This window comes from Pezoporus occidentalis, unplaced genomic scaffold, assembly GCF_034315485.1.
Source record: "Pezoporus occidentalis ecotype Australia unplaced genomic scaffold, CSIRO_AGI_Poc_V1 ctg82, whole genome shotgun sequence".
Taxonomy (NCBI): Eukaryota; Metazoa; Chordata; class Aves; order Psittaciformes; family Psittacidae; genus Pezoporus; species Pezoporus occidentalis.
Window position 1 is genome coordinate 356713 of NW_026916181.1, and position 24356 is coordinate 381068.

Below are 24356 nucleotides of genomic sequence, written 5' to 3' on the forward strand. Positions count from 1 at the left end.
CTGTCGGGCCTGGCCCAGTGCAGGCCCAAGTGAGGGCCTGGATGTTCCCAAGGGCCACTCCTTTAAGTTAATTAGCCCTTTACCCTCCATCTCCTGTGGCTTACCCCCACTATCACAACGTACGTTCAAATTCGTGCTTCATAGGTGATTCCCCCGGTGATTCCCTGATCTCCCACACGAGGCTATCACTGGATCCGCTCCAGAGACACCATTAATGTCAGAATGACAATGGTGGTTTCCTATAGCACCCCACTAATTGAACAGGTTGATGAGTTCTGGCTTGTTAGCTGTCCCCCAAACACCCAGCCCTCCTCATCCCAGAGACTCCATCCAACCCCATCTGATCCCATCCCACATATCCCAACCCATCTCATAGATCCTAGTTTACCCCATCCCAGAGATCTGATCCCTTCCATCTCACTCCATCCCACAGATCCCACCCCACCTGTCCATCCCACCTCCACCCATACCCTCCACTCCTTCCCCCCTGCTCTGCTGAGTGGTCCTGGCCGCTCTCAGAGGGCTATGTGGGTCTCAGCCAGCTCTTTATTCCCAGTGCACACAGAGGTTTTGGGATGGTCCCGGGGGAGATGCAGGGTTGGGGGTCACAGGGCAGCAGTGAGGCCGCAGCAGAGGCCGGTGGGGCAGAGTGTGGGCAGGGGGTGATGGACCAGCTGCCCTCCCTCATTTCCCGGGCCAGTAAAGCACGAAGCCATCGTGGCTCTTGCTGAAATCCGGGGTGGCCGCATCCGGCCGTGTCTCCACTGTCAGCAGCCGCCGGCGCCCGCGGAAGCTCAGCTGGATGCAGTCGGAGACCCGGACCTGCAGCTCCCGCTTGGTCCTGCAACAACGTCCCAGTGTCATCAGTGGGGGTTCACACATGGGGATCTGCCACAGCCCCAGCCTGAGCCCCCCGACTCACGTGCGGCAGTGCTCCAGCAGGACCCCCACCAGCTCTCCCACCCGGTTGTCCCCCGCTGGCTGCATCTTGTGCAGGCACACGGCCAGGTCCTCCTGGCTCTGGGTGTGGAACACCACCAGCTGCGCCCGGCAGCTTGTCACGCTCAGGCCTGTCACCTGCGGGAAGAGGGGGACATGTCCCTGTGTCACCACCAATGCCATGGGACAGCACGGTGGAGACAGCATGGCACAGCCAATGTGGTGTGGAGAACAGGCAGGGTGGTGGGGACAGCACTGTGTGGAGAGCATGGCATGGCCGGCATGGCACAGACAGTGCGGCATAGCCAGCATGGTAGGGACAGTGTGGTGGGGCCAGCAGCCCAACCCCATCCATCCCAGCGCACTTGACCATGCCAATGCAATGGTCCTGGTGCATGGCTGTGGGGACCATTGAGGGGTCTCCAGCCCTCTGGGTGGGGTCGGAACAACCAGGACACCAGGTGCCCCTGACCCCGTCTTGCCAGGACAGGGGTACACCTCGCGGTGCTCTTTTCCCCCTGCCATACCCTGGGGACACTGGGGGAAGGTGGCTGGGGACACTCACGGTGCTGAGGGGTATCGCCCGCATCATCAGGTAACGCTTCCGGGGATCCAGCTTGTAGACATGCTGGTCTGTCACCAAGATGGCCCGATCCTGGCTCTTCCCAAAGCGGTTTATCTGCAGGGACAGGGAGAAGTGAGGGGACATACTGGGGAGTGACACAGATGTGGTGGCCAGGCAGGAGCCCCCGTATCCCTTACCTTGCGGACATGGCAGGAGAAGAGAACGGAGCCAAAATGCACCTTGTCCTTGAGGCTCTGGAGGCGGCGGGCGAAGAGCAGCGCCAGCGCCGGGTTCTCGCTGGGCTGTGGGAGCCGTGGTGTGAGTAGGGGGTGACACCACGGGGGAGGAGCACCCCAAGGTGCTCTGTGGGGCATCCCAAACCCTCTGGCAGCCCTTACCGAGGAGAGGTAATCCCGTGCCCAGCTGCGCTGGCAGCCCCAGGCCTCCCGCAGCCCTCCCAGTGCCACCATGGCAGCCACCTTGGCCCGGATCTGCCCCATCTCTGATGGGGGGATGTTCTTGATGATCTGCCGCGCTCGCCACCTGCATTGGTGGGACACAGCACGGTCACGGCCCTGTTCTGTGTCAGCATCCGACATTTAAGTCCTGCATCCCCATTCCCATTTTCCCAGCCCACATTCCCAGCCCACATCCATCTTACATTCCAGTTCCACACCCCCATCCGTGTCCAAGTCCCTGTCTCACATCCCCATCCCACATCCCCATCTCATGTCCCCGTCCCATGCCCTCATCCCACATAAGCATCCCACCTCCTCATCCCTATTTGAGTCCCCATCCTGCCTCCCCATCCTATGGTCTCCATTCCCTTCCCACATCCCTATCCCATGTCGCCATCTTATGTCCTTGTCCCACATTCCAGTTTTAAGTCCCCATCCCATGTTCCTGTTCCATGCCCACATCCCACATCCCCACCCCTGTCTGAATGCCCATCCTGTACCCCGCCTCCCAGAGTCCCCATCACATGGCCCTATCCCATTACTCCATCCAACATCTCCATCCAAAATCTCCGTCACACAGTCCTCATCTTGTGTCCCAGTTCCACATTCCCAACCCACATTTCCATCCCGTATCCCCATTCCCACATCCCTGTTCCCATCACCACATCCCCATTCCAACACACAAATGGAGCAGGATTTAAGATGGTACCTGCGGAAGAGGTGCTGGCTGGCATCCTGGAAGTGCGCCAGCACTGCCGGTGGCTCCGGCCAAACCACGCTCTTCCCAAAATCAGGAAGGGTGCGGACAGCCTGGAAGCGCTGCAGCAGCTCGCGCAGGTACACCCTCACCTTGTGCCGTTTGTAGCAGGCCATGATGGTGTAGGCTGCCCGCAGGTACCGGCAGCGCCGGCGTGCCAGGGCTCCGCGCCAGGCCTGCCCAGTGCTGGCTGTCAGTGTGGGTGCTGCCATATGGGTCCCCCAGGAGCACGGCTCCAGGAGGTCCCCAAAATGCTGGTCCCCCCCAAAATCCCTGGTGCAGCCCTTGCCCTGCTCTGAGGAAACGCTCCATGCTGTGCCCTGTGCCGCCAGCCCCACATCCTGCCCCATAGCTGACCCTATAGAAGGTCCCACACCATGCTGAGCCCAATGCCATACTCTCTACTGTGCCCTTTACTATGCCCAATATCCCATGCCCCACTTCCTGCCCCATGCCATATCCCCCAGCACACCCCATTCCAGGTACCATATCCATTCCTGTGCCATGTCCCATGCCGCATGCCCTGCCCTATGTCATGACCTCCCAGCACACCCGATCCCCTGCCCATGTCCTGCTCCACATCTTGGCCCATGCCATGCCCCATTCCATGCTTTGCCCATGCTCTGAACAATCCCGTGCCCCACACCCTGTGCAGCCCTGGGCAACCCCCTCACCCCCATGTCACCCACCTTCTGCAGCAGCAGGACAATGATGGGGATGAGCTGCGCCCGCTCCTGCTCGAGGCAGACGAGGGTACGGGGTGTGCGGATGAAGACCTTGGTGTGGCCGTAAGCCACATCGTCCTGGAAGCCGTGCTGCTCCAGGAGGGCTTGCGTAGCCTCCCGGTCACTGGCCATCAGGTGGTTGGGCCACGTGTACTCACAGGTCATTTTGTACCTGTGGGGCAGAGTAGGGTGAGGGGACATGGAGGGGGTACTGGGAGTCTCAGGGATTGGGCCTGGCCATACCGCAGGAGGAAGCGGTGGTAGGGCTGGCGGTAGGCAAACCCGGCACGGCGCACACGGACGTTCTCCAGCAGCCCCAGGTAGGAGACCTGGTGCCGGCAGCGCTCCACGTCAAAAAGCGTTGGAGACTTCTGGTCATTGGGCTTGATGCAGCGCACGTAGTAGGGCTCCTGCGGGGACACCGAGGGGATGGTGCTGTGGTGGCACCCACCAGTGGCACTGAGCCCACGGGTGACCTGGGCTGAGGGTCTCAGGGTAACACACAGGGTGAGAATGCCTTGGACATGGGGACAGGAGAGCACAGCGGCCTGAGGACACGCCTGGATGGCACAGGGACACCTTGGCTGGCTCTGGGGACATGGCTGGCTGCCTCAAGGACATGCCTGGGTAGCTTGGGAACATGCCAAGCTGTCACAGGGACAAGCCAGGCTGGCTCAAGGACATCTTGGCTGTCCTGGGGACATGCCAGTTTGGTACAGGGACATGCCTGGCTGTCACAGGAATATCTTGGCTGGCTCTGGGGACATCTTGGCTGGGCTGGGGACAGTTTGGTTGGCTACGGACATGCCTGTCTGCATCAAGGACATCTTGGGTGGCCTGGGGACATGTCACAGTTGTACAGGTACATGGCAGGCTGGCTCAAGGAATATCTTGGCTGTCTGGGGACATGTCTGTGTGCTTTTGTGTCATACACAGCTGCCACAGGACATACCCAGATGGGTTAGGGATGTGTCAAGTGGTGCAGGGATGTGCCTGGCTGTCCGCAGTCCCCTACCTTGGAGGCGAGGTTTTCCACCAGGGCCACAATGGAGTTCTTGAAGAGTGTGCCAGTGGTCAGCGGGCGCTTGGTGACCTCGGTGATGCTCTGCTCGCCGTCAGGCCACATGGCATGCAGCACAGGGTCCGCACTGAGGGATGGCATTGGTGTGGGACTGGCAGCACCAGGCACCCCACTCCTGCCTCACAGCTGTGCCATCAGCCCCACAGCTGTGTCTTCTGTGTCCCCAACCTGTTGTAGAAGAGACGCTTGAAGTCCTGGAAGAGCGTATCCTTGTTCTTATCCAGGAACCCTTCCACTGAGTACCTGAGGGAGAGGGACACCATGCTGGGGCTGAGGGTGGGTCAGCTCCCAGCTCCAAACAGAGGTGACATGTAGCCCTAGGGGCACCCACGAAGACCAGGGGACTGTGGGGTTCAGTGCTCATGGACACAGAGCCCACTGACCCTGTCCCTGCTGCCCCCATGGCATGGCATGTCCTATACAGCCCATCCTGCTGCATGGGGCCTCTGTGCCTCCCAGGCCCCACGGACTTCAGCGGTCCCCCTAAATGGCCTCCCATGGCCCTAGGTGGCTCCCATGCCCTCCTGAGGTCCCACATGGCCACCCATGATAGTCACCCACTTTCCCATGGCCCCAACTAGCTCCCCCAGCCAGTCCTCCATGATCCTCACAGCCTGACGGTCTCCCATGACCCCAAATCACCACCCAGTCTCTCAAGACCCTCCTCCATGTTTCCCCATGGTTGTTCAAGATCCCATGGTCAATCTTAGATCCCCCAACACCCCTTATAGTCCCATGATCCCAAGTGGACCCCCATAGTTCCCCCACTCCCTCTCAATTCCCCCCATAGTTCCCTCAATTGCCACAACCTGAGGGTCCCTGTGACCCCAAACCACCTCCCATAGACCCTCATGTGCCACCTCCATTCTCCCCCATGGTTGTCCAAGGCCCCATGGTCAACCACAGGCCCCCAAGAACCTTACAGCCCCACGATCCCAAAAGGCCTCCCCATGCTCTCCCGAAGCCCTCCACTGTGCTCCACAGCCCCATGGCTACACGATGACACCCATAGCCCACTGTGACCCCCTCACATCCCGCCAGCTCCCCCTCACGTGACATCTCCTGCGTAGTGCTTGATGCGGAAGTCCTGGTTGAACTCCATGGTCTTGTCTGTGGGGCAGAGCTGGGGAGCAGGGGGGTGTCAGCTCCACACTCACAGACTCCCCACTGCTCCTGACCCCCCCCGAAGCACCTTGCGGCTTGTGTAGTGGGGATGGTGGCCCAGGCGGGTGTCCATGGAGGCAAGGAAGAGGGAGTCAGTGACAGTCCCTGCAGCCAGGCAGGCCTCGTCCAGCAGCGCCAGGATGCCACGGTGAGGCTGCTCCACCAGCTCCACGATGGGCTCATTGCTGAAGTACTCGATCTAGTGGTGGGGAAAGGGGTGGGCACCCCAAATTGGCTCCCCCCAGCACCCTGATTTGCCCCACTCACCCCAAATCTTGTCATGACAGCTGATGGCATCCATGTGTCCCCTATGCTCCCTGTGTTCCCACCATGCTCTGCCAGGTGCTGACCAGCAGGTTCCCTTCATGTCTCCCTCAAACCCCTCACCTTCTGCCAGGTCATGTCCCCAACATGTGTCTCCAGAGCTCCCCATGTTCTAACAAGTGATGCTACCCATGTCCCCCATGTCCCCTTCATGTCCCTCTGTCTCCCCAACAGCTCCTCATGCTCTGCCAAGCACTGCCCCCCCATCTCTCCCCCATGACACCTGTGTTCCCTCATGGCTCCCCAGTCCCCCTCCAACCCCTCATGCTCTGCCAGGCAATGCCCCCCTGTCCCCCTCCCATTCCCCCTATGTCCCCTATCCCCCAGGCTCTGGCAGGTGATGCCACCATGTCTCCCCCATGTCCCTCACACTCTGCCAGGTGATGCCCTCCCGCTGGTACTCGGCCTGCTCCTGCCGCAGGATCAGCTCAATGAAGAGTTGCTGCAGCTTCTCATTGCAGTAGTTGATGCAGAACTGCTCGAAGCTGTGGGCAGAGAGTCAAGGTCAGGACAGCCCCACCAGCTGCCCCCTGCTCCCAGTGTCCCCTGTGCAACCCCTGAGCTGCACGGCCCTCCTGGTCCTGTCCCCTTGTACCTGTACCTCGGACATCCTCCCTCCCCATGTGTTTCTCTCAAGCCCTGTTCCCCCTGTTTCCCCTGGGCCCTGCCAACTTCATGAGTCACTCCCAAATCCTGTCCCTTCCCTGGGTCCCACCCCCATCCTGTGCCCCCCCATGTTGTGTCCCCTTCCTGTGTCCCTCCCAAGCCCCATCCCTTCCATGAATCTTGGGGTCCCTTTCCAGTGTCTCTTTTGTGCCCTGTCACCTCCTGGTGTCCCCATGCATCTCCCCAATACCTGTCCCCTCCAGGTGTCCCTCCCAGGTGTCTCCCATCTCCTCCACACGTCTTTCCCATCTCTAATCCCACACCACATCCCTCACAGGTCCTGTCCCTCCCCATGTTCTCTCTGGACCACGTCACCTGTTGGTGTCGAAGATCTCAAAGCCGTAGATGTCGAGCACGCCAATGACTGTGCTCTTACCGTGCACACGCGCATCGTACCCGCGGGCAGCGATGCCAGCGTTGATGCGCCCCACGATCCAGCAGAAGAGCCGCTCATAGATGGCCTGAGGACAAGGACAGGGTGATGAGCACCCAAAGGTGCTGGTACGGGCTGGGCTGGCCCCCATCACCCTGAGTCCACCCCTACCTTGGCACAGGCATCGCGGGCATACGCGGCCTCCTTGGGGCTGTGGCCCTTCTCGATGAGTTCCCCAGCGCCAGCCGCCACGGTGCGGGTCAGGAGCGCCTGGTGCAGGCTGTCAGGGGCCGTGGCCGTCAGCTCGGCCAGCACCGAGACCCCTGATGTGTCCTCCACCAATGTCATCTCCTCCTCCTGTGTGAACCTGAGGTTGCCCTGGGGAGGGACACATCTTGTTAGGGGATGGACAGAGAGAGGAGACATCTGGCAGCACCCAGAAAGCGGTTGGGATGTCCTGGCACCAGCAACTCCCGCATCATGGACTGTACTGGTTTGTATGGGGCTGTGCTGGACTGCACAGGTTTGTACTGGGCTGTGCTGGTTTGCATCAAGCTATACTGGTTTGCGCTGTGCTGGGCTGCACTGCATAGAGCAACACTGGTTTCTGCAGGGGTTTACTTGTTTAAACCATACATACTTGTTTGCACTGGTCTGTACTGGGTAGCACTGGGCCACACTTATCTGCATGGGGCTCTACTGGTTTGCCTGGGGCCAAACTGGTGCAGAAGGGCCCAGTATGTACTGGTGGTGGCCTCACCAGGTGCAGGATGGCAGCCAGGATCCGGCGCACAGAGCCTATCTCCTCCGGGGAGAAGCCGATCACGGCCATCGCCTCCTCCACCGCCCGGTAGCCAGATGCGTCATCTGTGCAGGCCTGAGGCCAGAGGGATGGCGTGAGGGGCCAGGACCCCCTTGCCTACCCTCCCTGGTCCCCTCCTGCCCCTCTCCCAGCCCCACTCACGTCACCCTGGGCACCCTCCCGGGTGTAGCGGTAGGTGCTGGGGTCCCGACAGAGGTGCAGCGAGGTCAGGAGTGCTGCCGGGGCACCCAGCAGCAGCTATGGGGAAGGAGGGTGTCAGCACCAGTGCCATTTGTCTGTCCCCATCTCATCCTTCCCAACCTGTCCCATCCACCGCCATCCCACCTCACTTATCCCATTCTGCCCCATCCACCCCATTTCATCCATCTATCCATCCATCCATCCCATTCTATCCCATCTTATCCTTCCCAACCCCATCCCACCCATCCTGTTCCATCCCAACCCATCCCATCTGCCCCGTCTCATCAATCCCAACCCAATCCCAACCTTCTCGTGCCATCCATCCTGTCCCCATTCCATTCCACAAATCCCATTCCAACGTTCTCATCATATCCATCCTGCCCCCATCCTATAGATCCCACCCATCCCAACCTTATCCCATCCATTCCATCTCATAAATCCCATCCATTTCATCCATCCCCTGCCAACCTTCTCATCTGTCCTGTCCCCATCCCACAGATCCCATCTCATCCATCCCTTCCCTATCCCATAGATCCTATCTCACAGATCCTATCTGTCCCAATCCAACCTTCTCATCCCATCCATCCCACCCACCCCATCCCTGGCTCACCTGGTAAAAGGCATGGAAGTTCCTCTCTCCTGGTTGCTGCTGGAGGACTCGGGACTAGAAGAGGGAGCAGGGGGGTGGGTGCCATGCAGATCCCATGTGGCAGCAGTGTTCCCATGGGAGCAGTGCCCACCCAGCTGTACCCAGAGGCCCCACACCTTCTCCAGCAGGTAGTTGTGGACGTGGCCGCCAGTGGGGTCACCCTTGAAGTCGAAGTTGATGTCCATGTACTTGCCAAAGCGGCTGGAGTTGTCGTTGCGGTTGGTCTTGGCATTGCCGAAAGCCTCCAGGACGCAGTTGGACTTGAGCAGCACATTCTTCACCCTTGGTGGGGCAGCACAGCACAGCTGCAGCATTGCTGACGGATCGTGGGCCCCACATACCACCCACATGGCCTTGGGATGCCCCAAGCTCCCCACACCACCCCACAGGCACGAGGCATCCCTGGTCCCAACACACCTTCTCTATGGGCATGAGGCACCCCTGGTCACCTCATGCTGCCCCATGGCAACTCTTTGGTCCTCCCACACCATCCCTCTGGTCATGGGACACACCCAGAGCTCTCCAGGGCCACCCCACACACATGGCGCACCCCTGATCACCCCAGCCCACCACTATATCCATGGAGCACCTCAGTTCCCCCCCACCATCCCTGTGTGGATGGGGTCCCCCAAGCTCTCCACAGCTTCCCTGTGTTTTGGGCACCCTTGTCTTCCCCCATCCCTATGGACATGGGACACCTCAGTTGCCCCACAACATCCCTATGGGTATGGAACACCCCAGGTTCCCCCAGAATCACCCTACAAGAGTAGAGCACCCCTGGTCCCCTCACACCTTCCCTATGGGTAGGCAGCACCCCAGAACCGGAACCTATGAGCACAGAACACCCCAATCCCTCTACACCATCCCTATGGACATGGGGCACCATGGACCTCCCCACTCTGTGGGCCTCCTCCCAGCCCTGGGCTGGTGGGTCCCAGCACCCACCCCACCTCCTGCCAGCACCTTGGGGCTGGACCCACCTCTCCACCTCAGCGCGCTGGGTGGGGTTGGTGATGGCAGCTATGTACTGCATGATGTACTTGCTGGCCTCTGTCTTGCCTGCCCCGCTCTCACCTGGCAGGGAAGGAAGTAGCTGAGTGAGGGCACCCACCACCTAAAGGTGGCTCCCATCCAGGGGTGCCCCAGCCCCTACCCGAGATGACAATGCAGGTGTCCTTAGCACGGCGCTTCATGGCCTTGTAAGCAGCATCAGCTAGGGCAAAGAGATGAGGCGGGCGCTCGTAGAGTTCGCGGCCACGGTAGCGCTCCACCATCGGTGGCCCGTAAAGTGCCAGTGCCTGGTATGGATTCACCGCCACCACCACCTCCCCGATGTAGGTATAGATGCGGCCCTGCGAGAACCTGTACAGAGGAGTGGCCATGGGGCAGGCTGTGGGAGGCATCCTGTGGGGTGTTGTGCTGTGGGGCGGCACACTGAAAGATGTAGTGCTGCAGGGATGGCACCAAGTGCCATGGGGCAGGATGGTGCTGTGTCACAGGGTGGCACCCTGCAGGGTGCTGTGGGGCAGGATGATGCTGTGGGGTAGCACCATGCCAGGTGCTGTGCCATGGAACATGGTGGTACCCTGCAGGATGCTGAGCCATGGGGTGGGACGACATCTTGTGTGGTGCTGTGCAGCAAGGCAGCATCCTGTGGGGCACCATGATGTGGTGTGGGGTGCCATGTTGTGGGGCAGGATGCACAGCCTGCAGACCACCCTGCCATGAGGCAGGACACTTCCCCTTGGAGCTCAGGGGATGAGTGTTACGCTGTGAGGTAGAGCATGCCACTCTACCCACAACCATGGGGCTGGGCGGTGCCATGGGGCAGTGACTCTTCCTGTGGGCAGGAAGTGCATGGGGGCCCCTATAGATGTGCACCCACCACCCTCCCCCCCCCAACCCCCAGCCCCATAACCCCACACCAGCCCCCCAGCCAGCTCCAGGGCAGGGAGGACCATGCCTTGGTTTCCCCCTGCCACAGCACAGCCCCACCCAGATGCTTCCTGCGGAGTCAGAGATTGGGTTCCCCCCCTCCCCGGTGTCCCCCATACCGCAGGCGCAGGTTCTCCAGGAACTGCTCCATGGTCACCTCATCCAGGAGGACGAAATCAGCTTTCCCGAATTCGGGACCCTCCAGCTCCGCCATGCCGCAGCACCCACTTCCCTTCTCCCCCTCTCCCCAGAGCTGCGCCGGCTTCCTGTACCGCCAACTGCCGCGCAGGCGCGGTGAGGACCCCTCGTCACCCAGGGTGACATCCTTGTAGACACCCAAATTTGGGGGTTGTCAACTCCCGACCACACCCATCCCTTGGGACACGGTTTTGGGGGATACAGGGGGGATGGTCACTGGTCACGTCACCACAGGCAGGAAAACCCGTTTATTTATTAAGATGCTGCTGGTCAACATAGCTGTGTTCTCATCCCAGTGTTCCCAGTTAAACCCCCAGGATAACTGGGGAGCTCTGGGAATGATGTGCCCAAGGTGAAGGTCAGCAGAAAAGGGACCCCCATGCTGGCATCCAACTGGAAGAAAAGGGGGAAAATCATTAGGATGAGGATAAGGGTGCTAATGAGCTCTTCTGGTGACTCCAAGCCCCTGAAATCCAAATTTCATGGCTCCACTCAACGCTTATCATGGCAAACCTGTGCTTGCCACCATTCTCAGTTTCAACTTTTACTCAAAAAACCATTCCCAGCAAATCCCAGCAATAAAAATCTTCCTTACCGAGGCTGTCAGCCAGTTTTCCTGGTAGCTTTCACAAAAATCTCTCAGATTTTCCACCTGGAATGGAAGAAATAAGGAAGATTTGGACTTGCGATAAGGAAAAATTGAAAGTTCCGTGTTTAATCCACCACATCCGCATGGCTCCTGGGACCAGAGTGGGACTGGGCAGAGCTTTTGCCTAAACCTTTAATTAATGGGATTAAATCCCTGAGAGCATGTGTGTGGAACTTCACAGCTTCTTGGTATCATCTGAACCTGCTCCGGGCACAAATCCCAGAGGCACAGTTCCATGGTGCAGCTCTCGGGTGGGATTTCAGCCTCTTATTTGATGGCTAAAGGGTGTAATTGCATAACTGGATAATTGCACATAATCCAACTAAATACAGTAATGGGATGAGCCCAGGAGATGCTCCCCAGTCAGCACAGGGAGTGGTTGCCCATAAATCCCTGTGGGATAAAGGGTTCTCCATCACCCCATGCCAATGCTCCCTCATGGAATGCCATCCTGAGACTCATCTGGCACCTTATGATCAGGCCTCAGCAGACCCCAACTTACAGTTCAGTTAATTACAACGCATGGCCGTTGAACCCATCTTCTCACTCCCGGTGTCCTCCTCCGTCCATCCTGTTCATCATCCCAGTGGGAGCCTGGAACTGGAGAAGGCAAACCGGCCTCAGCGGCTGCACCCTACCCGGAGACTAGGGGCTGCCCTCGGGCACGGCGTGTCCGGGATATCTATAACCCCACCCCGGAGAGAGCGGGGAGAGGCCTCAAACCGTCCCGGGGTTGCTCTGGCAAGCGCTGTAGGAACGGCGGGGACCACTCCAGGCCCCCCCACGCTGGAAGGCTTGCGGAGGGGGAACCGGGCCCCACCAGGCCCCTGAGTCACGCAGCCCCCCTTACCCCGGCCCGGTGATCCCTGCTCACCCCGGGGACACGCAGCCCCCCGGGCCCGGTGATCCCCGCTCTCATCGGTCAGGCCTCACGGAGAGCTACCCTTCCCAGCATGCACCGCGCCCCACAGCACCTCACGGCAGCAGCCACTGAGCTCTGTAAGGGAGAAGCGCCCAGCCCTGAGCTGTCCCGGGGCGCCTCCGCTTCATCGCCGGTCCACGGGGGCGGTTCCGGTGGCGGATGGCAGCGGATGCCGCCGGATGGAGCAAGACCGCGCCCCCCTCACTACCCGCCGCTGCCGCCATAGCTCAAAACGGACCCTCGCCGGCGTATGACGTCACCGCGCTACGTCGAGGGACAGCGCCACCTGGCAGGGAGGGAGCGCCGGAGGGGTCAACGCTTGCGCAGAAGAGCCGCAACCGCCTACTGTGGTTCCAGCAGAGGGCAGGGCTGGCGCCGGTGGGCGTGACTTAGCCTCCTGCGGAGCGCATGCGCCGGTGACTTAGCCTCCTGCGGAGCGCATGCGCGGTGCGTCTCTGCCCCCCCCCTTCGCGGGCCCGGGGAGGACTGACGTCAGTCCTCCCCTCGGAGGGCGGGGCGCGGTGCACGCCGGGAAGCCGCCGCCCAAGATGGCGGCAGGATTGAAAAGTTGTTGGTGGCGCTGAGGCGATTCCGGGCGGGCCGCGGCTGGGAGTGGGAGCCGGGTCTCCGGTGGGCTCTATGGTCGCTGCCAGGCAGTGAGCCCGGTCACCTGGGCCCCGCTGCGCACCGAGGCCGAGCGAGCACGGCCGCTGCGGGGATGCCCCCTGGGGGGCCGGGGCCGCCGCCGCCGGAGACATGGAGGAGGAGGGCAAGAAAGGCAAAAAGGTGAGAGGGGGCTGCCACTGGGGCGCCTTAGGTTTGTGAGGCCCCTCTGGAGCCGGAGGCAGAAGGGCATCTCCTCACCCCTGGGACACTTCACTCCTCACCCCAGCCCCTTGGGTCCTCTGTGGCCCACGACTTGTGGCCAGCTGTTTCGGAAAGCCCACCTAGGTGTGGCTGGAGCCCCTCTTGGCCTTTTCCCATCCCTGTGGTGGCTTCAGGTGTGGCCCTGTCCGAGCTGACCATCTTCCAGTAGGTGTGACTCCCCTGAGGGCTGGAGCCTCGCTTCCCTCACTAAAATACCCCTCCCTGTGAATTTAGGGCTTAGGAGGCATGTTGCTATGGTCTCTCTGCATTGGTCAGGGGCTGATTCGGGTGCTTTTCAGGCTGCAAACGAGGTTGGAAGCTAAAGGCAAGCCTTAAACACTGTTCTGTAACAGCACTGGGATGTTTTGTCTACTGACTGGTGCTAAACCGGCTGGTCTGCATACACGAGCATCGTATTTGTATATCTAAATTGAGTCAACTACAGTCAAAGCTACTGTGCTGCAGGCGCCTCAGAGCTCATCAAGCTCCAGCTACGTTGGCTGTATCCGGGCTGCTCCAGTTTCTCTTCTTTAAACCTATTTTTATGTCGTGTGGGGGAGGTAAAGGAGCTGAGGATTGAGGCTGGGATGCTTGCCGAGAGCAGCGCTCCCTGGGGTGGGGGTGGCTTCTTTTTGAAAGCAACCTGTCCCATGGTTTGGTGACATAAAGGGAGGAGAAAAGAGCTCTCTTTAGTTGTTTTGGGGGTACCTGCAGTAACGGCGATCTCAGAAGGTGGCAGCAGAGTCTCCTGCTGGAACTCTAGTTCAAACTGATCAGGATACTCACAGAATGAGAAATATTAAATGTGGGTTTCTTGTCTGTTTTTGGTTTTTATTCTGGAGTTACCACACAAGTTTCTTAGAGCTGTGTCTGGGAAGTTAAACCACACCTGTGTGGGGGGTGGAAGGATCAGCAGTGCAGGTGGAAGAGAAATTATTTGGATGTGTCACAGTCCTGTTTTTAAGAAATCATGATATCATTGAATCACAGAATGGTTTGGATTGGAAGGGACCTTAAACCCCATCCAGTTCCAACCCCCTGCCATGGGCAGGGATCTTCCACTAGACCAGGTTGCTCCAAGCCCTGTCCAACCTGGCCTTGAATGCTGCCAGGGATGGGGCAGCCACAGCTTCTCTGGGCAACCTGTGCTAGGGCTTCACCACCCTCACAGGGAAGAGCTTCTTCAGATCTCATCTCAGTCTTCTCAGTCTCCCCTCTGTCAGTTTAAAGCCATTCCCCCCTATCCAAAGCCCCTCTCCAGCTTTCTTGTTGGCCCCTTTAGACACTGGAATCTGCTCTAAGGTGTCTCTGGAGCCTTCTCTTCTCCAGGCTGAACAAGCCCAGCTCTCTCAGCCTGTTTCCATTGCAGAGGTTTGCCAGCTTCAGAGCTGGATGCAGGACTACAGGAAGAATGCTCACTTCTGGGGCTGCAGTTAATTGTAGAGTAGGTGTAGATATAAGCAAATACCTGATACTTGTGGTGGGCAGTGTCTGCAGGGCTAGGAGCAGTGCTCACCTAGAATATGCAGGCAAGATGCGATAACCTTGTACAAGTGGAATCAACTTGTCTCTACTGAGAAATATTTTCTGCTGCTTGGGGAAAAAATTGTGTGTGTGGGAGGTTCCTTAGAAAATCATATTTTCCAGGAATATTGCTTGCTTTTGTCCCTGGAGATAGAGTGCTGTTGTGCCAGCTGGAGTAATCTGGGATCTTTGTGCTGCTGTCTGGTATCTCTTAGCATGAGAAGAGGTAGCCAGCTCCTGTGGTCACAGATCCTCAGGACAGCTGAGGTGGCAGGGACCTGTGAAGATGGCCTAACCCAGCCTCCTGCTGGGAGCAGACTGTGTCCTCTTGGGGTTTGATTATCTCTGAGGATGAAGACTCCATGAACTCTCTGGGTAACCTGTTCTACTAATATGTTCACCCCACCTTAATAAGGTCAGGGGTTAACCTGATGCCATTTTTCTGGGTCTGCTGCAGCATGTTGTGGTCTCTCATGTACTGGTGGCCCTAGATCCAGCCACTCCAGTCCCGCAGCGCTGTTTCCCTGCTGTGTGATGGGTGATCCCTATGGATGAGGAGCTCACTGTGACCCACAGGAATTGGCTGCAGCTGGGGAGCTCAGTGTCACACAGTGGTGGCATCTCTGGGCTTATGGAGCTTGTTTGGTGAAAGATTTTCATCATAGAGATGGTTGATTAATCCTTGGAGCAGGTGCTATGGAGATGGGCATATTCATCTGCTGTGCCACAGCTGTTCCCAGCTGCAGGGAGGAACTCTTCTTCCGTTTTTTTTTTTTACAGGCTCTGGACCATTCTAGATGGCAGGTACCCATCCCTCTTCCAGCAGCAGGCTGAAACAGGGGATCTGAGTTCCTTCAGTGATGCTCTGAAGGGGTAGGAGGCAGGTTTAGTCAGGACTAGGGAGAAAATCCCAGCCCTGTTTTGGGGTGACTCCAGCCTTAGGCAAAGCTTGTGCTCATTAAACTGGAGCCCTGGAAATCCTGCTAGGAGCTTGCTCTTGGTGGCTTCCACCAAGGACCTCATCCCAGTCAGAACACAGCAAGGGCAGAATGGAGCACATCCCAGCCTGCTTTTAGCTGTCCTTAAGAGATGTCCCTTAAACAGGTTAGGAATAGAACACCTGTTCCTCACTAATACTGGGAGGAAGGATGGGTTAATTCAGAGTGTGTTGGCTCTAGTTGGTCTGTGTGGCTTTCATGGTGCTTGCCAGTGAAGTCAGCTGGGCTGTGGAAACCTGCTTAAAGCTGGAGAGCAGTTGATCTGCCTTGAATGAGGATGGGTGTTCCTGGCATGCTCCTTCCTGGAAAGAGAAGGGGTGGAGGGAGGGTGGAGGCACATTTTAATTGCTTTAAGCTGCCAGAGAGGAGATTTAGATGAGATCTGAAGAAGTAGTTCTTCCCTGTGAGGATGGTGAGGCCCTGGCACAGCTTACCTAGAGAAGCTGTGGCTGCCCCCATCCCTGGCAGTGTTCAAGGCCAGGTTGGACGGGGCTTGGAGCAACCTGGTCTGGTGGAAGGTGTCCCTGCCTGTGGCCAGGGGCTGGAACTCGATGAACTGTAATGTCCCATTCAACCCAAACTGTTCTGTGATTCTATGACTTCTTGGTTACCCTGGTTATTTGCCTGTAGAGACGTTTTTCCTGCTGGCCTCCATTGTGCAGGCTCTTACAACATTTCCAATCCATACGATAGCTGCTAGGCTGCCGCAGGTGATCCACTGCAGAATGCTTTCCTGTCTTTCCTGAAGTAATTCTCTGGGCAGTGTTAGATGTTAGCCTAGAATTCCTTAGTTTTCCTGCACAGGTGTGCTCCAGATCTCTGCTGTCGGCTCAGTTTGCCTCTTCCAGCAGTTGCTGGCTCTTCCTTGTAAAGCTGATCTCGGTCTGCAGCACCAAATTCCTTGTGGTTTTTAAATGCTGGTTAATGTAGAGGATGTTGGCCAGTCCAGCAATTCCTTCTTGTGCAGATCATTGGGAAATGTCTGCCAAAACTGTGCTTGTAACTCCGAGTGTGCTTCACCCCATGCTGAAGGACTTGGGCCGCAGGGTCATGTTCTACACTGGGGTGTGTGGAGGGGTATAGAAAGCTGAGAAGCTTCTGGGGAGGGGGAAGTAAATAGCTGAAACTGTGAAACTGAGCTGTTTCTTGAAGCTGGATGGTGCAGGGCAGGTAATCAGCATTAATATAAAAGATACTGAGGGGTTCAGGGATTGACTTGAATCACAGCTTTGTGGGATTTTCTGCTTGCAGGAGAAGTCGCTTGAGCTTCCTTTATTATCCCAAATATCCGTTTTGTTCATGCCAGAATAACTGCTGGGTGTTGACAAACCCCCTTGCCTGTGTTCCTGTCTGAGACTCCATTGCCACAGGAATGATTCTTGTATGACTTCACTTATTTAGGTCACTTAAACCATAGAATCACAGCACGGTTTGGGTCGGAAGGAACCCTAAAGCTCATTCAGTTCCAGCCCCTCTGCAAGGGCAGGGGCACCTTCTACTGTGACCAGGTTGCTCCCAACCCCATCCAACCTGGCCTTGAACACTGTTGTGGATGGAGCAGCCACAGCTTCTCTGGGCAGCCTGTGCCAGGGCCTCACCACCCTCACAGGGAAGAACTTCCTCAGATCTCATCTCAGTTTCCCTTCTGTCAGCTAGAAGCCATTCCTCTTGTCCTGTCACTTCATGCCCTTGTAAAAGGGAGCTCCAAAGCTGGACACAGGACTGTGGGATGCTTTCACAAGATCACATGGGGGAGAATCCTCTCCCTCAGCCTGCTGGTCACGCATCTGGTGATGCAGCCCAGGACATGGTTGGTTTCTGGGCTGCAAGCGCACACTGCTGGGTTATGGTGAGCTTCTCATTGACCAACGCCCTCAAGTCCCCCTCCTCAGGGCTGCTCTCAGTCCAGTCTCCTCCAGCCTGTAGTTGTGCTGATATAACTAACACACTGTGTGTATTGTTTAGCTTGATTTTTAGGCTAGTAAAAGGACCTGCATGCACTTGCACCCTGCACTGAGTTGGTTGTGAGCTCATGGCTGTACTTCCAGGTGGACCAAGCCATGTGACACTCATTCCAGTATGCTGCCTGTCACCCCCTGCTCTCTTCTGTCTCACGCCTTGATGCAGCAGCCCTGACCTGATCCCCAGCCATTTCGGGATGAGTAGATTTATCAGTTGGGCTGTGATTCCCTGTGATAAAGCTCCAGGTACTGCCTCCTGGCATGGTGGCTGCTTGATCACTTCATGCCTTGCTCTGATGCCATGATGCAGAGGGTGTGATGAGAGACTTTTAGCCCGTTTCTCTGAGCTCTGTGCCTGTGCAGAAATTGCCGCTGTAACCTGAAAACCTGCTTCCAGGATAACTGCAGAATTTGGAGTCCTAGGAGGTGTGTCCAATGAGCACTGTCACCTGCTCTGCCCCTGGTGGTTCGCTTGTCCCTAGCCTCGTGTGACTTGTGGTGAAAATGCAGCAGAAGCTGTCCAGGTGTCTGCTTGGGAGTGAGCAGGGTTGGTGCCTTGTCCCAGTGGTTGGGAACCTGTGGAGGGAGGGGAAATGACTTCAGTCCTTGAAGGGCTTGGCAAGGGTAAGTCTGGCTGCCCTCATCCATTGCCCTGGTGCAGTTGGGCATGCAGGCATTGCCATTGGGGTGTCGGGGACGAGTTGGCATGCTGCAAACTGCTACCTCTTGCAGCATGGGCCTGGTGTGGTGGCTGCCTCTTGTTTGTAAAACAGGAGCCCAGCTTCTGAGCTCTCCTCACTGACAGACTTAGCTTTACGTGTTTGCTGATTCAAGTAAGGTGGTTTGAAGTACAGCTCAGATCCAGCTGTGACATTCTCTTACAAAGCCTCTAAGCACACAGGGCTCTTGTACTGGGGACAGATGGTTAGGAATTGCTGATTGAGGTGCTGCCCTTCCTGCTCTCTGCTTTCCCAAGTCCCCAGCCACTTTGGCTGCCGCGAAGCTGGCTGAGCTCAGCCAGAGCACCTCTTATGAGGCTATCCTTGGCTCTCTTGCTTGGAGAGTGTTCTCTGGTCCTTCTCTATAGCTGGAACATCACTTACTGTGCACCTGAGCTGATATTTTCAGACAGGAGACTCTTCTGAAATGGCTGGTATAAGATATCTCTGCTGCACTATGTTGTGTGAGCCCCGTGTGTAGGTGAGAACAGCCAAAGATCCGGATACAGTGCTCTGAAATCCCTTGGGATTTTGCTGCTTATCCCATTAAATTTTAGCAGTTCTGCTTACAAGCCCCAGTGCTCTTCCAGACAAAGCTTGGGAGAATTCCCAAGTGCAACTCAGCATTTCCCTAATCACACTTAAACATGTCTCTCTGTGCTGAGCAGCTTGATAAAGAGTAAATCTGATGTCCCTGCTCACTCTGAAGGGATGGCCTCTGGGTTGGGAAATGGGCTTTTAGCTTCAAGATCTGTCTCATCATCCAAGGCTTTGTGAAGAAGCCAGCCACCCGCTAGACTGAGTTTTAGCAGCTGCTCTCCTTTGAAGTGCCAGTTCTTGGCTTGCTTTGGGGCTTGGCGGGACAATCCTGTCCTTGCTGGCTTTGGCCCAGTTAACAGTGTGCAGGGAGGTGCTCTTTTTCTATTCTTCATGCTTCCGCCTGCCTCTGGAGGAAGCCAAAACTGCCTTATGGAGTAGGAGGAGCAGAGGCTGAATGGAGGTAGGATCACACTGGGGGTAGGCTTGAAGTCCAGAGAGGGGGAAATGTGGGCTAAAAGCTGGGGGAAAGGGGAAGGGCAGGAAAGATGCCCCTCTGGTGTGCTGGCCTCAAATAGTGCAGGTGGTGTGCCCCATGCTGCATGGTGGCATCTTGCTGCTGCTGAACCTTGGCTGCTTGGTGGGAAGGTTTGGATGGTTCTGGTGGACCTTGTGGTGACACACAGCTTGTGGCAAGGAACAATTTTTAAAGCTATTAAAAAAATTAAGTTTAATTATTCTCAAGTTATGGTTACAAAGAAGGTAGAGACTTCCTTTTTAAGAGGAATCACATGGAGAAGAAGAGTGATGGCATAGGTTACTCCTGGGGAGATTTTGGTTGGACACAAGAGGAAAATTTTTCACCATGGGAACAATCAGCTACTGGAATAATCTCATCAGGGAAGTGGTGACTCCCCAGTGCTGGACACATGAGTTGGCTGGACAGGGTGCTGGGCCATCTAGTCTAGGTCGTGCTTTGCCTAGAAAGTTGGACCAGATGATCTTTGAGTCCCTTCCAACCTGGGATTGTAGGAGTCTATGAACTGTGGCATGGGACATCCCCAGCAGCACCTCTCCTGGTCTGAGGTATACACCTCCTGGCTGAAGGACTGAGAGTGGCCATTGGTGGGCATGGAGATGTGGATATGGGTCAGTTTGGAGTGCACTTTGCATGGTGCTTACTCGGGAGGAGCTTACTCTGAGGGTCCAAGTGCTGCAGGAGGGCTTCATGGCAGTGCTGTCCTTAGGAAGTTGCTTGTATCTGGATAACTTTGGGACTCTGGTGGTACATGGGATCATCCCTTGTGTACGATAGTTGTGTGGCTGTGGTGGTGGTATACTGTGGTTCCAGGCCTCGGGGGTGGAGCAGGGAGGAAATGGGCATGAAATCATAGAATCCCAGAGTAGTTTGTGTTGGAAGGGACCTTAAAGTTCATCCAGTTCCAGCCCCATGCCACAGGCAGGGACACCTTCTACTAGACCAGGTTGCTCCAAGCCCCGTCCAACCTGGCCTTGAATGCTGCAGGGATGGGGCAGCCGCAGCTTCTCTGGGCAACCTGTGCCAGGGCCTCACCACCCTCACAGGGAAGAACTCCTTCCTCAGATCTCATCTAAATCTCCCCTCTGTCAGTTTAAAGCCATTCCCCCTTGTCCTGTCCCTTCCTGCCCTTGTCAAAAGCCCCTCTGCAGTTTTCTTGTCAGCCCCTTTAGGCACTGGAAGCTACTCTGATATGTCCCCGGAGCCTTCTCTTCTGCAGGCTTAAGCCCAGCTCTCTCAGCCTGTCTCCATAGCAGAGGTGCTTCAGTCTTCAGAGCATCTTTGTTGCTTCCTCTGGACTTGCTCTAACAGCTCCATGTCCTTCTGTTGGGGCCCCAGAGCTGGATGCAGTACTGCAGGGATTGGGTATATGTCTGAGTGGATTATGGGGGAGAATACCTTCCCTCAGGTCCCCAAAATAGGGATCCTGGAAATTTAAGAGGCCACTTGAGACCTGGCGCTTGACCCTGACTTCAGGATGCTTGGAGTTTTTGTGGCTGAGGGCAGTGACCTGCAGTGAGGAGGCTGCTGGGAGTGGTAGCCCTGCTCTCCTCCACCCTGACTCCTGCTCTGTCCTTGGCACTGGCTCTGGAGCTTGTCTTCTGCCCATCCAGCTTCCCACACTCCCTGGGCTGTGCTGTGGTAAGAGCAGGACAGCCCTTTCCTCTGGCAGGCAGCCACTAGATAAGAGGGTCTGCTGGCAGGGCTGTGGTCTGCCTTGAGATAGGGGAGGCTGTCCCTGAAACAAGTGAGGGCTGCCAGCAGGCATCAGTGTGATGCCTGGGAACAGGGGTATATTCCCAGTTTGCTTCTCTCCTTAGATGGTGGATGTACCAAACCAGTGCCATGTCTGTAGCTGACTTTTGAGGTTCACAGGCTGTTCCCCACACTAGGCTCCCACCCTGTCCAATGGCAGGTTCTCTGTGGCATGGTGCTTGCAGCTGTATGGCTCCTTCATCTGTGGACTGATCCCAGTCTGGATAGCATTACTTCCTGCATCTCAAACTTGGACAGGCAAAGAGCTGGTCACCTCTGTCAGCATTATAAATACATCCACCATGCTGACTTTGAGGGGGGCTGCTGCTTGTCCAGGCTGAGGGAGGCTCCTCCAGGCCTCTGGTTACCCCCATTTCAAGCACCTTCCTGGTTTTCCCAGTGTTCCTCTGTCCCTATGGCATTGGTGCATCAGAGCTTGATATCAGGAGGGTAATTCCAAGGAACTTGATGTCTTCCTGGGTGGAAGCAGGGAAGAGTTGGAAGGTAGGTGAGGTGGGAAGCATGCTGCCTGCCTCCTTCCAGGTACCACCTGGGTTCTGCTTCTTCCTGGCTGCTTGGCCACAGGCAAACCTGAAATGTTTTTTTGACAAGGGCAGGTAGGGACAAGACAAGGGGAATGGCTTTAAACTGACAGAGGGGAGAGAGGGAAGACTGAGATGAGATGTGAGGAAGAAGCTCTTCTCTGTGAGGGTGGTGAGGCCCTGGCACAGGTTGCTCAGAGAAGCTGTGGCTGCCCCATCCCTGGCAGTGTTCAAGGCCAGGTTGGACAGGACTTGGAGCAACCTGGACTAGTGGAAGGTGTTCCTGCCTATGGTGGTAGGGGTTTGGAACTGGATGAGCATTAAGGTCCCTTCCAACTCAAACCATTGTGGGATTCTATGATCCTGACTGTTTCTGCCTCAGCAGCAGCTCCCAGCTCATCCTCCCTCTTCCTCTGCATTTGTGCGTCCTCCCTTGTGTCAGCTGGCACCAGGATGTGAATAGCAACTGTGACTAGAAGCAAGTTCCCTGAGCTGGGAGGCACTGGGGAGGACAAAGCTCTGCTTCAGAGTCACAGTGTGTCCTGATTTCCAGCCATAGGGAATACCTTCCAGCTGGCTGAGACTGGTGTAATCAGATGCTCTGCCTTGGCTGCTCTCGCTTCCCACAGCTCCTGGGGGTGTGTTTGGTTTGTATTTGCTTTCACCTGCAAGGATGTGCAGAAATACTCACCCAAATAGAGTGCCAGGGTGATGGTGACGTGTCTTCCCTGAGGCTTGGGGATGCAGCTCTTCTGGAAGCCCTGCTTGATGCTCACATGGAGCTTGAACACGTTGTCTTCTTGTGGGTGCTTGTGGGAAGGAGAAGGAAAGCATCCTCACTGCTGCTGCTTGCTGTCAAGGTGTCCCCACCCCTATTACTTTCCACCTCCATGCATATCCTGGTTGTGTCTCCTATGGGTTTTGAGGCTGGAGCAGCATGAGTGAGTTGGGCTGGTGGCAAGGGCATTGCTGGGGTCATCTCTGGGGAGCTCATCAAGGCAAGAAATGGCCATGGCACCATGCAAGGGGGCACTTATTAGGGGTTGAGTCTTCACAACCATGGAAGTGAATGGTCCCATGTAGGACCTTCAGCTTTTGGTAACCTTCACTGTACCCCAGACTGCTGCTTTGCTGCAGGGGAAGGACAGATTCGGCAGCTTAATGAAACACAGATATTTTGCTGGGCTCATGTCCCTGTGTCCAAATAGTTTTGCTGTTGTGGGTTTTGCTCGGTACAGAATAACTCTACCATGTAATTGGGTAAATACTTGCTTTGCTGTTTGGTTAGAGAATGGCAGACAAAGCTAAAGCTTCCTCAGACTGCATTGCTCACACAGAATGTTGGCTGAAGTAATAATACCAGCTTGAAGAAATGTAACTTGCACTCTGTAAAGCTTTCCATGATGGAAGCTGTGACCCCACACAAGTCTGGTTCTAGCCCCAGATAAAAGCGTGAGGGGTCCCTGATCCTGCAGCCCTTGTTTAAGCCTCTGCCTCCCTCATTTGGGTGTAACATCCAGAAAGCAGAAAATGTTTTCTCTTTCAGAGGGGCAGCCTGTTTCTGTGCTGGGGAAAGGCTGAAGGCATGCAGGAGTAGCACTCTGAGACAAGACTGTGTCTGTTTAGCCCAGAGACTGTCTGAACTTGAGCAGTTTCCATGTTTCCCATCTGCTGCCTTGTTGCACAGGGGCTTACCAGCCCAGCTGTGCTGGTAGATATGAAGCTTTGCCCTGTGGGGTGTTTCAGTCAGAGGCTCATCTGTGTGGACCCATGGCCCACAGCAGAGCCCGGTTCTCCAGATATATTGTAGAATTGCATTGGGTTGGAAGGACCTTAAAGCTCATCCAGTTCCAACCCTGCTGCCACAGGCAGAGACACCTTCCACTAGACCAGGCTGCTCCAAGCCCTGTCCAACCTGGCCTTAAACACTGCCAGGGATGGGGCAGCCACAGCTTCTCTGGGCAACCTGTGCCAGGGCCTCACCACCCTCACAGGGAAAAACTTCTTCCTCACATCTCATCTCAATCTCCCCTCTGTCAGTTTAAAGCCATTCCCCCTTGTCCTGTCTCCACCTGCCCTTATCAAAAGCCCCTCTCCAGCTTTCTTGTCAGCCTGTTCAGGCACTGGAAGCTGCTCTAGGATCTCCTTGGAGCCTTCTCTTCAGGCTGAACACACCCAACTCTCTCAGCCTGTTTCCATAGCGGAAGTGCTTCAACCCTCAGTTCATTAGGTTTTGGATGACTTTGTTCTGTTTCTCTTCTTTCCAAAGAAGCTTCATGATTTTCACCCCCAAGTCTGAGAATGCTACCTGGTTGCTGTGTGTTTCCATGCTGTGGCATGCCTGTGTCTGGAGTGATACCTCCAGTGGGGCATGAGCTTCCAACTGAGGAGGTAGAGCTCAGTGAGCAGCTTGGCAGTGGAAGCTGTGAGGAGAGAGGTGATGACAGGCCAGTGGCATCACAAGATGCACTGCAGCCATGGTCCGTACAGCTTGGCAGATCCCCTCT

At 56.4% G+C, this 24356-nt stretch overlaps 2 protein-coding genes and 1 non-coding gene across 9 annotated transcripts in view; 1 reads left to right on the plus strand and 2 right to left on the minus strand.

The window, feature by feature from the left end:
• Nucleotides 1-522: 522 nt before the first annotated feature.
• Nucleotides 523-12744, minus strand: MYO1G (myosin IG). 7 transcript variants are annotated; one of them, XM_062603947.1, is made up of 25 exons: nucleotides 12461-12744; nucleotides 11989-12080; nucleotides 11433-11489; nucleotides 10759-11230; nucleotides 9858-10066; nucleotides 9685-9778; nucleotides 8821-8986; nucleotides 8666-8719; nucleotides 8017-8112; nucleotides 7813-7929; nucleotides 7224-7430; nucleotides 6995-7140; nucleotides 6384-6498; nucleotides 5718-5888; nucleotides 5578-5648; nucleotides 4694-4768; nucleotides 4460-4592; nucleotides 3688-3854; nucleotides 3409-3616; nucleotides 2812-2895; nucleotides 1903-2047; nucleotides 1702-1806; nucleotides 1505-1618; nucleotides 923-1077; nucleotides 523-841 (listed from the first exon to the last, which is right to left on the minus strand). In XM_062603947.1, the coding sequence occupies exons 4-25, from the start codon at nucleotides 10851-10853 to the stop codon at nucleotides 524-526; spliced, it is 3045 nt and encodes a 1014-aa protein (XP_062459931.1). In that variant the 5' UTR covers nucleotides 10854-11230; nucleotides 11433-11489; nucleotides 11989-12080; nucleotides 12461-12744; the 3' UTR covers nucleotide 523. The 7 variants fall into 7 exon arrangements, with proteins under 7 accessions (XP_062459931.1, XP_062459929.1, XP_062459928.1 ...); XM_062603945.1 differs by having other exon boundaries at nucleotides 12361-12744; XM_062603944.1 differs by having other exon boundaries at nucleotides 12337-12744.
• Nucleotides 12154-12287, minus strand: LOC134156164 (small nucleolar RNA SNORA9). Its single transcript, XR_009961842.1, has one exon. It is a non-coding gene; the product is annotated as a small nucleolar RNA SNORA9 (small nucleolar RNA).
• Nucleotides 12745-12906: 162 nt separating the features above from the next.
• Nucleotides 12907-24356, plus strand: part of CCM2 (CCM2 scaffold protein) — a 33775-nt gene continuing 22325 nt past the window's right edge. The window contains exon 1 of the mRNA XM_062603977.1: nucleotides 12907-13194. Within this exon, the coding sequence (XP_062459961.1) occupies nucleotides 13165-13194 (30 nt within the window). The 5' untranslated portion in view covers nucleotides 12907-13164. The remainder of the gene's footprint in view (nucleotides 13195-24356) is intronic.